The 15,649-nt window shown below is 52.1% G+C and overlaps 2 protein-coding genes and 2 non-coding genes across 8 annotated transcripts; 3 read left to right on the top strand and 1 right to left on the bottom strand.

Annotated features, from left to right (window-relative positions):
* Positions 1 to 3,271: 3,271 nt before the first annotated feature.
* Positions 3,272 to 10,444, bottom strand: LOC141097606 (uncharacterized). Of its 5 annotated transcripts, none has more exons than XM_073584863.1 (3): positions 10,188 to 10,444; positions 8,195 to 8,269; positions 3,272 to 7,674 (listed from the first exon to the last, which is right to left on the bottom strand). In XM_073584863.1, the coding sequence occupies exons 1-3, from the start codon at positions 10,247 to 10,249 to the stop codon at positions 4,338 to 4,340; spliced, it is 3,474 nt and encodes a 1,157-aa protein (XP_073440964.1). In that variant the 5' UTR covers positions 10,250 to 10,444; the 3' UTR covers positions 3,272 to 4,337. The 5 variants fall into 5 exon arrangements, with proteins under 5 accessions (XP_073440964.1, XP_073440967.1, XP_073440965.1 ...); XM_073584866.1 differs by having other exon boundaries at positions 3,273 to 7,674; positions 10,252 to 10,444; XM_073584864.1 differs by having other exon boundaries at positions 3,273 to 7,674; positions 10,256 to 10,444.
* On the top strand, positions 10,395 to 15,010 carry RPL27A (ribosomal protein L27a). The gene is made up of 5 exons (XM_073584868.1): positions 10,395 to 10,531; positions 12,543 to 12,606; positions 13,646 to 13,721; positions 14,400 to 14,574; positions 14,844 to 15,010. Exons 1-5 carry the CDS (start codon positions 10,529 to 10,531, stop codon positions 14,970 to 14,972), a joined length of 447 nt encoding a protein of 148 aa, XP_073440969.1. The 5' UTR covers positions 10,395 to 10,528; the 3' UTR covers positions 14,973 to 15,010.
* LOC141098124 (small nucleolar RNA SNORA3/SNORA45 family) lies at positions 12,337 to 12,467 on the top strand. The gene has a single exon (XR_012234149.1). It is a non-coding gene; the product is annotated as a small nucleolar RNA SNORA3/SNORA45 family (small nucleolar RNA).
* Positions 13,344 to 13,474, top strand: LOC141098125 (small nucleolar RNA SNORA3/SNORA45 family). The gene has a single exon (XR_012234150.1). It is a non-coding gene; the product is annotated as a small nucleolar RNA SNORA3/SNORA45 family (small nucleolar RNA).
* Positions 15,011 to 15,649: the final 639 nt, after the last annotated feature.

The following is a 15,649-nucleotide window of genomic DNA, read 5'->3' as shown; positions in this document are numbered from 1 at the left end:
TTTCTTTTCATCAGAAACCAGTTCAGAAACCGAAGATCTATAATAGTCATTTACAGTCATATGTTAAAGTTTGGGCACCCCTATTAATGTTAACCTTTTTTCTTTATAACAATTTTGGTTTTTGCAACAGCTATTTCAGTTTCATATATCTAATAATTGATGGACTCAGTGATTTCTGGATTCAAATGAGGTTTATTGTACTAACAGAAAATGTGCAATCTGCATTTAAACATAATTTGACCGGTGCAAAAGTATGGGCACCTCAACATAAAAGTGACATTAATATTTCGTAGATCCTCCTTTTGCAAAAATAACAGCCTCTAGTCGCTTCCTGTAGCTATTAATGAGTTCCTGGATCCTGGATGAAGGTATTTGTGACCATTCCTGTTTACAAAACAATTCCAGTTCAGTTAAGTTTGATGGTCGCCGAGCATGGACAGCCCGCTTCAAATCATCCCACAGATGTTCAATGATATTCAGGTCTTGGGACTGGGATGGCCATTCCAGAACATTGTAGTTGTTCCTCTGCATGAATGCCTGAGTAGATTTGGAGCGGTGTTTTGGATCATTGTCTTCCTGAAATATCCATCCCCTGCGTAACTTCAACTTCTTCACTTTTTCTTGCACATTATTTTCAAGAATCTGCTGATACTGAGTTGAATCCATGCGACCCTCAACTTTAACAAGATTCCCGGTGCCGGCATTGGCCACACAGCCCCAAAGCATGATGGAACCTCCACCAAATTTTTCTGTGGGTAGCAAGTGTTTTTCTTGGAATGCTGTGTTTTTTAGCCTCCATGCATAACGCCTTTTTGTATGACCAAACAACTCAATCTTTGTTTCATCAGTCCACAGGACCTTCTTCCAAAATGTAACTGGCTTGTCCAAATGTGCTTTTGCATACCTCAGGCGACTCTGTTTGTGGCGTGCTTGCAGAAACGGCTTCTTTCACATCACTCTCCCATACAGCTTCTCCTTGTGCAAAGTGCGCTGTATTGTTGACCGATGCACAGTGACACCATCTGCAGCAAGATGATGCTGCAGGTCTTTGGAGGTGGTCTGTGGATTGTCCTTGACTGCTCTCACCATTCTTCTTCTCTGCCTTTCTGATATTTTTCTTGGCCTGCCACTTCTGGACTTAACAAGAACTGTACCTGTGTTCTTCCATTTCCTTACTATGTTCCTCACAGTGGAAACTGACAGGTTAAATCTCTGAGACAACTTTTTGTATCCTTCCCCTGAAAAGCTATGTTGAATAATCTTTGTTTTCAGATCATTTGAGAGTTGTTTTGAGGAGCCCATGATGCCACTCTTCATAGGAGAATCAAATAGGAGAACTACTTGCAAGTGGCCACCTTAAATACCTTTTCTCATGATTTGATACACCTGGCTATGAAGTTCAAAGCTCAATGAGGTTACAAAACCAATTTAGTGGTTCAGGAAGTCAGCAAAAAGTAGTTAGGAGTGTTCAAATCAAGAAAATGATAAGGGTGCCCATACTTTTGCACCGGTCAAATTTTGTTTAAATGCAGATTGCACATTTTCTGTTAGTACAATAAACCTCATTTGAATCCAGAAATATAACTGACTCCATCAGTTATTAGATATATGAAACTGAAATGTTGCAAAAAACAAAATTGTTATAAAGAAAAAAGGTTAACATTAATAGGGGTGCCCAAACTTTAACATATGACTATCTGTTGAATGGCTTTGGAACTAGGATCCGCATATTGATAAGATTATAGATGTTTCTAAAAGCCACTTCATTCTGTGCATTCCTGGCGTAGTAGCGAATCTTTCAGGGGGTGTAAGAAACTCTCTATGGAAACCACCTCTTATGATATCTGATATCTAGGACCCAGAGGTCTCTTACTAGGCTCTGCCACTGGTGGAAAAAAAAAAAAAAAAAAAACATACCCCCCACTGGCAGGTCCTTGGTGTCAGAAATCCAACCTCATTGGAAGAGGAGGAAGGTCTGAAAAGTTCTCTTGACGCCTACCAGAGACTGTTCGAGGCTCTACCTCCACTCGAGGAGGCCCTCTCCTCCGAGTCCTGCCGACTCTGCTTCAGTCTTGGTCTCAAAATAAAGAACTTCATCTTTATCCGACTGGAAGGGTCTTTCCTTCCTTATTAGATTCTCCATTAATGCGTCCACCTGAGCCCCAAAGAGATGCCCTAGCTCAAATTCCATGGAACAGAAGGCACTTCTAGAGAGTACATCCACCCCTCATTGTTTTAGCCAGAGCCCTTTTGCCTGTAGTAGATAGCACCATGGCACGGGCGGATAGCCTAGACTGCTCAACCGAGTCAAACAGAAAATCTGCCACTAAAGCCACCTGCGTAAAGTAAGGGTACCGTTACACTTAAAGATGCACCAGCGATCCCGACAACGATACGACCTTGTCAGGTGCATCGCTACATGATCGCTGGTGAGCTGCCAAACAGGCAGCTTCACCAGCAATCAGCACCAGCGAGGACGCTGGTATCTAAGGTAAATATCGGGTTACTAAGCAGCGCGTGTCACTTAGTTACCCGATGTGTACCTTAGAAACCTTTGTGCTCGCGCCGGGAGCTGCGAGCACGCAGGTTTCTAAGGTACACATCGGGTAACAAAGTGACGCCCGCCGCTTAGTAACCCGATATTTTTCTTAGATACCAGCTCCCAGCACCTGCTTAGAGCGCTGGGAGCCTCGCTGATCGTTGGCTCCCGCTGCCACACGCAGCGATGCGCGCTGGCCACCGGGAGAGCAACGATTAAAAAATGGCCCAGGACGATCCTGCACGATCAGCGATACCCGGCGGGGGGCCCAGTCGCTGATGTGTGTCACACACAGCGATGTCGCTGGCGAGATCGCTGTGGCGTCACAAAATCAGCGATCTCGCTGTGTGTGACGGGGCCTTAACCCAGCATCTTATCTCTGGATAGTCCCTTGTCAATGTCCTGCTTCTGAAGGAGCCACGGCTGGAGGTCATCAGCCACAGTGTAAGGGCCCAGTCACACATAGCGACGCACCAGCGATTCCGACAATATTACCTTGTCAGGATCGCTGATGTGTCGCTACATGATCGCTGGTGAGCTGTCAAACAGGCAGATCTCAGCAGCGATCAGGACAGCGACGACGCGGGTAACAAGCGCGCACGTTGCTTAGTTACTCGCTGTGTATGTTAGAAGCCAGCGCGCTGGTGCAGAAAGCTGGTAACCAAGATACAGTTTATTCTGGATTTTGACATTTTCTATTTTCCAGCCATATTTTTTTTTTTAATGATTAGCAACCGGACATTTTTTCGCTGTCTATTCTCTTCTTTCAAGAGCCTTAAGCATTTTATTGTTTTGCCTACACAGCGTTTAAGGGATTGTTTGTGGTCACAAAAGTTGTAGTTTTGAATATCACCATTAATTTTACCATCACGGTACTGAAAAAAATGTAGATAAAATAAAGGAAAATTTTTTAAAAAAAATTTCACAGAGAAAAGTTGAAAAAAAATGCAATTCTGTGAAATCTATAAGATAACACCCACCTGGACTTAAAAAGGTAAAAATGACCATATAGAACTTGAGCTGCTCCTCTGCTTGGTCTACATGGGAGAACAGGGATGCTGGGTGCGGCCTTAGATGGGTTGCCATAGCGGTTGTGGATCCATCAGCATACTTAAGTAGTGGGTGATGGACACTGGCATTCAAAAGGTTAAATGGCTTCTCTTGAGCCCATTCCATACACCAGCATCAGACGTGTTAAGTGCATTAAGTGTTAAATGGCCATTAAAGGAATATCTTAGGCCGGGCTCCGACCATTAGGGAAGGAGCACGGTACATGGAATTGAGATATAATTAATGGGAGTTACGAAGACAGCGCAGCACAACGAGCTCCCCCCCAGCGGTTGCTCTGGCTCTCACATGTGCAGGAATACAGCTGTGCAGAGGGTAATGCAACGTCTCTGGAATCAGCAGCTAGGACCAAAGATGAAGCTACAGAACCAGGACCCCTGGACCGGAGCAAAACCCTATATCAGGTAATTATTACAGGAAGGGTAGACAGCAGTGACGGTGTGCAGATCATTTGGATTACCACTGCAGAACTGCACACACCATTGCATATTACTGGAGAAATCCTGTTCTTTCTCATTCACAACTTTTCAGGTCACGATTTGACAGTCCAGTACTGCCGATAGGACATTGTTTGGTTTCACATCCTTATTCCTGTCAATGATGAGATCTTAACCTACCACTATGACAACACTGAACTGATTTTTTTGCAGTAAAGTTGCTTTTATAGAACAAACTTTATAGAAGTCGGCACAGGTACAATTTATGGAGCCACCATTAAGTCTTGCATTGATTACTGCAGTTCCTCCTGCACAGATGATTGCTGCAAATGTCCCTTGTGCACTGGAATCACAGAGAAATCTCCATTTTGCACTGGAACCACAGACAAGTGTCCCTCCGGCACTGGAACCACAGACAAGTGTCCCTCCGGCACTGGAACCACAGACAAGTGTCCCTCCGGCACTGGAACCACAGACAAGTGTCCCTCCGGCACTGGAACCACAGACAAGTGTCCCTCCGGCACTGGAACCACAGACAAGTGTCCCTCCGGCACTGGAACCACAGACAAGTGTCCTTCCAGACCTGGAATGATAGAAAAATGTCCTTCTTGCATTGGCATCACTGGCAAATGTGCCATCTCTATGGGGGTCTCTGGCAAATGTCTCTCTTCAATTGATTGTCCCTGCAAAGCTACTTCTTGAATAGGACTATCCTGTAAATGTTCATTCCCTACAAATAATGCCCCCAATGTAGGATTATCAGGGGCAGAACCATCAGATGAGGGTCCCATGTTTCCCTCAATGGCTGCTTTCCAGTTTCTCAAAGATACGGGGTGCGGAAGGCACAGAAAAAGTCTGCAGAATTTGTAAGCCTTTGGGGATGCGCAGTACAGGTTTAAAGCGAACTCCTTCATGAGGCTGCAGTACTGGGTGACACTGTGCCGCCGGCAGCCGTTCTTCAGCTGTTGTGTGAACAGAACCTGAGTGAGGCCGCTGCAGTGCTCAGCGACCACTTGCTCCGGATCTATCTCCATCATGTTGTTTTTCTGTAAATTAACTAGCGACTTTTTCAGGCTCTTGATCTTGACGCCCTGGCGCAGGACTTGCTTTTGTAATGTTTTGATCTTTTTTCTCAATTTCACAACTTTTGGGTCAGTGACGGGGGCAGGAACCTCGTTTTCCTTGTCGCCAAATGCAGTGTAGTATGAGTGGTCAACGGGAATGTAATCAGCTGCATTCTCACAGGGAGGTCTGGATGGAAAGTTCCTGACAGTCTGGTTCACTACAATGGTCAGGTCAGGTAGACAACTCCCCGTCAGTGCACCTGCCCTCCGGTTCCTGCCCTGTCCATTCACTGTTGGCTTACGAGCGGGCTGTTTAGTTGTCGCCCACTTGCACTCCGTTGGCCGCTCTGCCACATCCAGTTGATCATTTAGAGATGGTGACTCCATATTTGCATCCCGAGATTCTACAGCCGGATCCTCAGCCTGCCCTCCCAATGCCGGACCCTCAGCCTGCTCTCCCACTGCTGGACCCTCAGCCTGCCATCCCACGTTCATTTTCTCTCCCTGCCCTATTACATCCAGCATCTCACACTCTGTACCCTCCACACTCACCTCCTCTGGTGATACCAGCGCCTGCTCCTTGTCCTGTATTTCCTCCTTATGCCTTTTATTTTGTGTTTCCCCTGCACGCTTCCCTTCCTGCTCTTCTGTCACCTTCTTCTTGCCCTGTGTATGCACATCCATATTCTGCTTTCTCTGAGCTTTGCCCATATGCATGTCACCTTCTGTTTCCTCCTCACCCTGCACCTCCATGGCCTGAGACTCCACTGGCTGCTTACCCTGTGCTTTTACCATCTGTTTCCCATGCTGCGAATCCACCAACTGCTTATCATCTTGCACTTCCACTTGCTGTGCTTCCGCCGCCCCGTGCTCCTCATCCTGGGCTTCAGCCGCCCTGTGCTCCTCACCCTGCACTTCCACTGCCCCGTGCTCCTCACCCTGTGCTTCCGCCACACTATGCTTCTCACCCTGCATTTCTGCCACCTCTTGCTCCTTTTCCTGTGCTTCTGCCGCCCTTTGCTCCTCACCCTGTACTTCAGCAGCCCTGTGCTCCACGCCCTGTGCTTCCACAGGCCACTCCTTTCTTTCCGCTGCCCCGTGCTCCTTACCCTGCACTTCTGCCGCCCCGTGCTCCTTACCCTGCACTTCTGCCGCCCCGTGCTCCTTACCCTGCACTTCTGCCGCCCCGTGCTCCTTACCCTGCACTTCTGCCGCCCCGTGCTCCTTACCCTGCACTTCTGCCGCCCCGTGCTCCTTACCCTGCACTTCTGCCGCCCCGTGCTCCTTACCCTGCACTTCTGCCGCCCCGTGCTCCTTACCCTGCACTTCTGCCGCCCCGTGCTCCTTACCCTGCACTTCTGCCGCCCCGTGCTCCTTACCCTGCACTTCTGCCGCCCCGTGCTCCTTACCCTGCACTTCTGCCGCCCCGTGCTCCTTACCCTGCACTTCTGCCGCCCCGTGCTCCTTACCCTGCACTTCTGCCGCCCCGTGCTCCTCGCCCTGCACTTCTGCCGCCCCGTGCTCCTCGCCCTGCGCTTTCACTGCCCCGTGCTCCTCGCCCTGCATTTCCATTGCCCCGTGCTCCTCGCCCTGCATTTCCATTGCCCTGTGCTCCTCGCCCTGCATTTCCATTGCCCCGTGCTCCTCGCCCTGCATTTCCATTGCCCCGTGCTCCTCGCCCTGCATTTCCATTGCCCCGTGCTCCTCGCCCTGCATTTCCATTGCCCCGTGCTCCTCGCCCTGCATTTCCATTGCCCCGTGCTCCTCGCCCTGCATTTCCATTGCCCCGTGCTCCTCGCCATGCATTTCCATTGCCCCGTGCTCCTCGCCCTGCATTTCCATTGCCCCGTGCTCCTCGCCCTGCATTTCCATTGCCCTGTGCTCCTCGCCCTGCATTTCCAACTCCCCGTGCTCCTCACCCTGCATTTCCAACTCCCCGTGCTCCTCGCCCTGCATTTCCACTACCCCATACTCCTCGCCCTGCATTTCCACTACCCCATACTCCTCGCCCTGCATTTCCACTACCCCATGCTCCTCACCCTGCGTTTCCACCACCCCATGCTCCTCACCCTGCGTTTCCACCACCCCATGCTCCTCACCCTGCGTTTCCACCACCCCATGCTCCTCGCCCTGCATTTCTACCACCACTTGCTCCTCGTCCTGCGATTCATCCTCACTCTTTATCACCCTCGCTTCCACCACCTTCTGTGTTTTCTCCACTTGCGCAGCTGTCTGTGTTCCAATCTCCTTTCTGTAGCTGCAGCCATACTCGCTGGAGATCTCCTGTTCCACATCCTCAGTCTTTATTTCCATGGGTTCGGCAGTTTCGCTTGCTACTTTCTTAGTATAATTCCTCTTTTTAGTCTTCTTCTTCCGTTGGTCAGGATGGAGGGGAGTGGGCACTGCGTCAATGCGCAGGTAAGGAAAGGCCGCCCCCGGACGGATCATGTAGTCTTTTTCCGTGAAGTGGTCGCTGCAGACCTTGCTGTGAATGGACGGTTTCCAGTTATCTCTCTGGGTGGCTTCAATCCACTTTATGAGACGTTCCGGATCTTTCATGGGAAACCTGCAGATAAGAAGTCACAGATTTATTACTCAACAAATGGTTGTTTCTACCAATTGCATTATCTCTGCTTGTGGTCAGTGGATTGAAACACTCATAGACCCCCAACTTCCTCCTAGCAGTCGTCCTGAACCACAGCTTTATAGCTGCTGCAAAACCACAATGCCCAGCAATCCATGATATTATGGAGAATGGAGCTGGGGGGGCCCAAATGTCACAGAGCGCTCGCTGCATTCGATGGCCCCAGACAGTCCAGGGCTTCATGGACAATCACAAGACAAAGTGTACAACTAAAATGGCAAAGTGCGATCCACGGCAAAGGGATCTGATCACAGGGACAGATACAAAAGATACACGCAGGAGCAAACCCGCAGCTGTGAGCAGAACAGGCTGTTAGCAATAAGAGCAGAGATCCTGAGAATGAGGAGGAATGCAGTCCCAGAGCTGTGGGACTTAATACTACAGGAATGCTGCGCTCCATGTTCTGTTCCACAAAATGAGAGAAACCCCCAACCTGGATTACCTGAAGAAGTGCTTGCCGCATCCCTTGTGCCTGCGATTCTTGCACCCGAACATGGCGCACACTGTCATCTCGCTTCTAAAGAAAACACATGTCAATCTGCGAAAAGCATCACAGCCTCAGCAGCTGGGGGGGGGGGGTGCAAAGAGTGTCAGCACGATAGGGGGGGGCACAGAGGGTGTCATACGGCACGCTAAGGGGGCGCAGAGGGTGTCATACAGTGCGCTAAGGGGGCGCAGAGGGTGTCAGCGAGATAAGGGGGGGGCGCAGAGGGTGTCATACGGCGCGACAAGAGGGGCCCAGAGGGTGTCAGCGCGATAAGGGGGGCCCAGAGGGTGTCAGCGCGATAAGGGGGGCCCAGAGGGTGTCAGCGCGATAAGGGGGGACCAGAGGGTGTCAGCGCGATAAGGGGGGACCAGAGGGTGTCAGCGCGATAAGGGGGGGCGCAGAGGGAGTCAGTGCGATAAGGGGGGGCGCAGAGGGTGTCAGTGCGATAAGGGGGCGCGCAGAGGGTGTCAGTGCGATAAGGGGGCGCGCAGAGGGTGTCATACGGAGTGATAAGGGGGCGCAGAGGGTGTCAGTGCGACAAGTGGGGCGCAGTGTCATACGGCACGATAAGAGGGGCCCAGAGAGTGTAAGCGCGATAAGGGGGGCGCAGAGGGTGTCATACGGCACGACAAGAGGGGCCCAGAGGGTGTCAGCGCGATAAGGGGGGGCGCAGACGGGTGTCAGTGCGATAAGGGGGGGCGCAGAGGGTGTCAGGGCAATAAGGGGGGGTGCAGAGGGTGTCAGCGCGATAAGGGGGGGGTGCAGTGTCATATGGCATAAGAGGGGCCCAGAGAGTGTAAGCGCGTTAAGGGGCGTGCAGAGGGTGTCAGTGCGATAAGGGGGGCGCAGAGGGTGTCATATGGAGTGATAAGGGGGCGCAGAGGGTGTCAGTGCGATAAGGGGGGCGCAGTGTCATACGGCACGATAAGAGGGGCCCAGAGAGTGTAAGCGCGATAAGGGGGGCGCAGAGGGTGTCATACGGCACGACAAGAGGGGCCCAGAGGGTGTCAGCGCGATAAGGGGGGGCGCAGAGGGTGTCAGGGCGATAAGGGGGGGCGCAGAGGGTGTCAGGGCGATAAGGGGGGGCGCAGAGGGTGTCAGGGCGATAAGGGGGGGCGCAGAGGGTGTCAGGGCGATAAGGGGGGGCGCAGAGGGTGTCAGCGTGATAAGGGGGTGTGCAGTGTCATACGGCATAAGAGGGGCCCAGAGAGTGTAAGCGCGTTAAGGGGCGTGCAGAGGGTGTCAGTGCGATAAGGGGGGCGCAGAGGGTGTCATACGGAGTGATAAGGGGGCGCAGAGGGTGTCAGTGCGATAAGGGGGGCACAGTGTCATACGGCCCGATAAGAGGGGCACAGAGAGTGTAAGCTCGATAAGGGGGGGCGCAGAGGGTGTTATACGGCGCGATAAGGGGGGCGCAGAGGGTGTCATACGGCACGACAAGAGGGGCCCAGAGGGTGTCAGCGCGATAAGGGGGGGCGCAGAGGGTGTTATACGTCGCTATAAGGGGGGCGCAGAGCGTGTCAGCGGGATAAGGGAGGTACAGAGGGTGTCAGTGCGATAAGGGGGGTACAGAGGGTGTCAGTGCGATAAGGGGGGTACAGAGGGTGTCAGTGCGATAAGGGGGGCGCAGTGTCATACGGCATAAGAGGGGCCCAGAGAGTGTAAGCGCATTAAGGGGCGCGCAGAGGGTGTCAGTGCGATAAGAGGCGCATAGGGTGTCATACGGCGCGATAAGGGGGGCGCAGAGGGTGTCAGTGAGATAAAGGGGGCGCAGAGGGTGTCAGCGAGATAAAGGGGGCGCAGAGGGTGTCAGTGCGATAAGGGGGGCGCAGTGTCATACGGTGCAATAGGGGTGGTGCAGGGTATCATACAGCGCGATAAGGGGGGCACAGGTCGTCATACAGGGGCTATCTGCAGTACATTACGCAGCGGAGCCCCTCCCCAGTACCTGCGCTCCCCGTATACAGTGTATATGGGCAGTATACGGTGGGGCATAGTAGAGCAGTACATACGCACGGCCGTGTACCCTCGGTGTCCGTGTGACAGCGCCGCGCTGCTGTCCCGAGCGCCGTCTCGCAGTTGTCGCACTTGCCTCTGTGTCTCCCCCAATATGGCCGCCTCCGCCTCCTCTAGTGTTCGGCGCCGCCGATGCTTCTGTCACGTTACCTGTGACCGTTCAAGTCTCGCGAGATCTCGCCGTAACACGACGTCCTACCCCCTCAGTCCCCGCCCCCTCTTACTTCTCGCGGGAGCTGCCGGGATCTCTCTCTTTCTCTCGCAGCCGCCGCCATGGTAAGTAGTGGGGTTCGGGGTGCGGGATAGAACCTGGAGCGGCGAAGGAGGGAGAGGCCGCGGGGTGTCCGGGAGGTGTCACGCAATGTGCGGCGGAGCTCCGGTCTCGTGTGGCCGCTGGGGTGCGGAGCGCATGGCGGGAGGAGGCGGTGTCGTGTGTGTGGAGGCCGGAGCCACATGTGTCCGCACGGCGGAAGCAGCGCCCGACACTCGGCCTCCTCTTGAGTTTTCTGCCAGAAGCCGCACATCAGCCGCCGCTGTATTAGTGCGTTATTACTCGGTGACCCCCAGACCTGCGGTTGTTTTTTGGCCTCTGCCATTATCCCTGTAGTTCGGGTCATGGCTTTGTTCACACTGTTGCGTTTTGTTATTTTTCTTCACCGTATTTGGCTGTGTGTACACCGGGCCAAGACTGTGATGGCCCCCACCCGTCAGGAGGAGCAGCGGGTTCTACACTACTAGCACTGTGGGTTTATAGACGTCTCCTGCCCTTGTGTTACGCTGCGTGGTCTCCCCCAGAGCCGCTCATCACACCTAAATCCGCGACAGTCCGCTGCGGCCAAAGCGCTGCCGTATCCAGACCGTGGGCACAGCCTAAGTGTAGGGGCACGTTCCCACCGGGACTGTGGACACAACGAGACCCCCCCCCCCCCGGCTTCTCCAGTCCCTGACTCTACAGCTCCGGTCACTGCTGAGCCAAAAAGTGCCGCGGATGAACTGATCCAGCCAGGATCCTCCGATCGGGAACAGACACTCGGGTACTGCTCACGATCAGTAAACGCTGCAGGTCGGACGCTCGGTACTTGTGTAGTATCCAGCCCACAGCGGCCACGTGTTACAGCATAGTGGGGAGATTTCATGAAATGAGGTACCTGGTGTCAGCGCCCACGGGCATGTCTCCAGACCGCAGCGCATCAATTTCGTGGAGACAAAAAGTAAAAGGTGGCCGTGAAATGTGCGCAAAGTAGACATTAGAACCTTGCATTACCTAAAACAGTGGGTGCTGAATCTCTTTAGCCTTGGTCGTGGGGCCACTGACCCCCATTCCACCTGCACCTCGACAATTGGCGAGTTCAAGCCAGTCTTCCAGCTTCCACCAAAATGGACACCCGACTCCCAGCTCCGCAGCCCTGGTTCCTACGTTCAGTATTTGCTGTGGGTTTGGCTCTGCGTACTTGCAGTGGATTCTGTGTCTCTGTGCTGCTGCGGATCACCCGTGGAGACGGACATGTGGCACATCTTTCAAGACCACCAGATGTCAATTTCTCTTTCAGATATGCGTGCAGATTTTCCCCATAAACTCGCATTACTGAGGAAAATTCACACGTAAAAGAAGTAAATGCGCGTCCGCTAATTTGCATAATTGCTGCGGACATTGAGCCGCGCCAAAACAGCAGATCCTGAACATGAGAACGTACATTAAAGTAAGTCACAAATGACTGAACGGCAGCAGCCAGCTGTAAACCACAGCTGACTCACGCCTCCCCCCTTTTCTTGTGCCGCGGGTCCCCACTGTCAAATCATTCAGCCCCCCCCCCCCCCCCCCCCCGCAGGGCATCCCAGGGTACATCTACGCTGTAATAACTCCAGAAATGGTTAATGTCCATATTGGGCTCCCCCTCTGCTAAACTGCTCCTACTTGTCAGTTTTGTAAAGTGACCACAGATGTCAGATTTTGCGGGTTTTTTTTTTTTTTTGGTTTTTTTTTTTTTTAAATACCAGAACAGAATTGACCCTGAAGTGTTAGAGAATCACAGGAGCTGATGACATTTTGCATTTTACTGACGTCCTTTTCTTCTCTGGACCCCGAGACTAGAGTCACATCCCGGCCGGCATGTGGCCTTGGTGTGCTAGAGTCCTCGGAGAGCAACCACTGCGCTATATTCACTGGGTGGTCTTTACGGTGGGCCACCCAGTCACCCGCTCAGTGACATCTTATGCCGACCATTCCCCTGACGTCAGTGCCGTGCGCTATTTGATCGGACGACTTATTCTTGTTTTCTCCCAACAGCCAACCAAGACAAGGAAGACTAGGAAGCTACGCGGACATGTCAGCCATGGCCACGGCCGTGTGGGTGAGTGGTGACTTCACCTTGTTGGGGACAGCACTGAACACGAGCGATGGGAGATGAGCAGACCCGCTAGGTGACCCCCAGATCAGCACTCGCCGGGCAGGAACTGCAGGGATTTTGGGGGGGGGGGAGGCGCCGCGCATGTACATCGGGGATATGTTTATTCACGTGGAAAGTCTGCGTGTTACATGGCAGTTGTTGGCAAGGATTTCACACACATAATCCACACTGATGAGAAGCTGCAGCAGGTATTGACAGCTCTGCAGATTGTGATGTGCTGCAGATCCACGTGATTTCCACAGTGACATCCATTGCAGAGAATCGCTGCAGAGAAGTCCTGTGTGCATCTACATGGGGTTGCACAGCACCATAGTTGTGTGCTGCTTCTCCAGGTCTTGCACTTGATTTTCCTGGAGTATTTATCACCTAATCACAGAAAGGTTGGTAAATATGATTTCTGGACCCCACTAATAGAGCCTTCATGGCTCCTTTGACCCCTTCTTGGAGACATGACAGTCTTCACTTGGTAGCTGGCACCTTTATTATTGTGGTCAGGGCCGTCTCATGAAACGTGGCCTGTGCGGGTTGCCCACCATACACATTCAGGACTCGTTTAGTCAGGGGAGCCATGACCTCCGGGATCCACTGATCCTGACAGTCGGTCCTGGACCGCATTGGACATCCTCTTCCTGCTGACATTAATCTGGTGGGCTTTGTTTTGACATTACCTCTGCTCACTCCCCGAGACTAGAGTCACATCCCGGTCGGCCCGTGGCCTTGGTGTGCTAGAGTCCTCGGAAAGCAATCACTGCGCTCTATTCACTGGTGGCTTCTGTCTATGGCTCCATCAGTCACCGGCTCAGTGACACGTCCTCCCATCTGTCAGGTTACCGATCTCGTGGTTATAGGGGCACTCTAGTGTTTGGTTGTCCCTGATCCACGTTACAACAGTTCTATCTTAATGTGCCTTCTTATAGTTTGTGATTGTTATTTTTGGACCATAGGGATCTTCCGTTTCTCATCACTTCTGATCTTTTTCTAGGCAAACACAGGAAGCATCCCGGAGGTCGCGGTAATGCCGGTGGTCTGCATCACCACAGGATCAACTTTGATAAATAGTGAGTGTTGAGTTCCCGCAGCTGCCATTTATCAGTCAATGTAGCTCAGAAGAGAAGCGGCTTCCGCATAGTGGGACGGTCACTGCTTATCTTGTGATATATTATTATTTATTGTTATAGCGCCATTTATTCCATGGCGCTTTACATGTGAGGAGGGGTATACATAATACATACAAGTACAGTAATCATAAACAATACAAGTCACGACTGGTACAGGATGAGAGGACCCTGCCCGCGAGGGCTCACAATCTACAAGGGATGGGTGAGGGTAGAGCTGGTCATGCAGCGGTTTGGTGGATCCATGGTTACTGCAGGTTGTAGGCTTGTCAGAAGAGGTAGGTCTTCAGGTTCTTTTTGAAGGTTTCCATGGTAGGCGAGAGTCTGATGTGGGATCCTACCTGTGTGGCCTCCATTTTTGTACTTGGGGTTTAGCGGCTTCGCCCATTTTGCTGCAGGGCTCCATCGCTCTCATATGGGCCGACTTATTGTAAGGAGGATCCCTGATGTGTCACAGCATGCTCCCACATCTTTCTCTGGAGCTCAGCCCTTCAGTTTGTGACTGGTTCACTATCTGTAGGTAAAACTGGGAATGCAGCCCCCTGATATTTCGGAGGGGCACTTGCTTCCAGTTGACCTGTTTTGGTTCTTCCATAACGTAGCCTCCTTGTCTCCCTCCAGCCACCCTGGTTACTTCGGTAAGGTCGGCATGAGACATTACCATTTGAAGAAGAATCAGTCCTTCTGCCCCACAATCAACCTGGACAAACTGTGGACCTTAGTGAGTGAGCAGACCAGACTGCAGCACGCCAAGAAACCTGACGGGCCTGCACCCATCATTGATGCTGTGCATGCGGTAAGTGGAAACCCTGCATCTGTCCCATCTGCATCACTGACATTGCTCAGCACAACCGTGTAAGCTGCTGTCCCAGAAATGTACAGTCGCCCAGCGTTCATGAGCTTTGCCGTATAGCTTCTGCTGGAGGTGCTGTTGCTTTGCTCAGGATTTTGGTGGCGGCTCAGACCAGAACACGTACAGCTGATTCCAGAGGGCGATACCTTACACGGATGCTGTGTGCGAACTCTGCATCGCAGCATTACTCATAGCTAATCTTTTCTTTGCAGGGTTACTACAAGGTTCTCGGGAAAGGCAAACTCCCCAAACAGCCGCTGATTGTAAAGGCAAAGTTCTTCAGCCGCCGAGCAGAAGAGAAAATCAAAGGCGTCGGTGGCGCCTGCGTGCTGGTCGCTTAATCGCTGTGCAGAAAATGAATAAACTTCCATTGGTTACATCCTGTGGCTGGTTGTGCTGTTTTTTGTCTTGTGTACTGTTAGTGCCGTAGGCGGCCATGTGGTCGATGCTGCAGTCTTGTTCCTCCACCTCGTCCGCCTTATTCTGCCGAGGAGTATCAAAACTGCAGTATCAGCGTACAGTCAAACTCCAGGGAAACGCATAGGTCTGCGAGGAAGCTGTATACACACAACGGGAGGGGGTCATATAAATGCTGCAGCTTTATTACATGTAGCACATGCAGTGTGTTACTAGCCAGAGCCGTGGTCCTGCTGCACTGAAGCTGGGACCGTGCAGGGAAGTCTGTTGTGAGTTCATTTTCCCCTTCGTCACTGAGGTCTGGTGAACTCCCTATTCTGGTAAAGGAAGGTAATGAGCCTGATTATCAGGCACCTGAGCCTAATGAGGATGACTGGCTGAGTGGAGTCACGGACTGGATATAAGGCTGCCGACGCCCTTCTGCCCTGCGGGTGATTTCTCTGTGGACTTCTAGGACACCAGTCTGATTCCTGCTCCTCTAAAGCTAAGTTTTCTGCTTTGCCTGTTAGCATTTGTTTTGTTTTTGTTTTCCTTGCTTTTCTGGATTCTGCCATTCCCTGCTGGGTGAGCTGAATCTCCTTTTGCCGGCCGCTCTGTCTTC

The sequence above is a fragment of the Dendrobates tinctorius genome, unplaced genomic scaffold (assembly GCF_039654945.1).
Source record: "Dendrobates tinctorius isolate UK_male_01 unplaced genomic scaffold, ASM3965494v1 ptg000086l, whole genome shotgun sequence".
Classification (NCBI taxonomy): Eukaryota; Metazoa; Chordata; class Amphibia; order Anura; family Dendrobatidae; genus Dendrobates; species Dendrobates tinctorius.
This window is presented reverse-complemented; position numbering and strand designations above follow the sequence as displayed.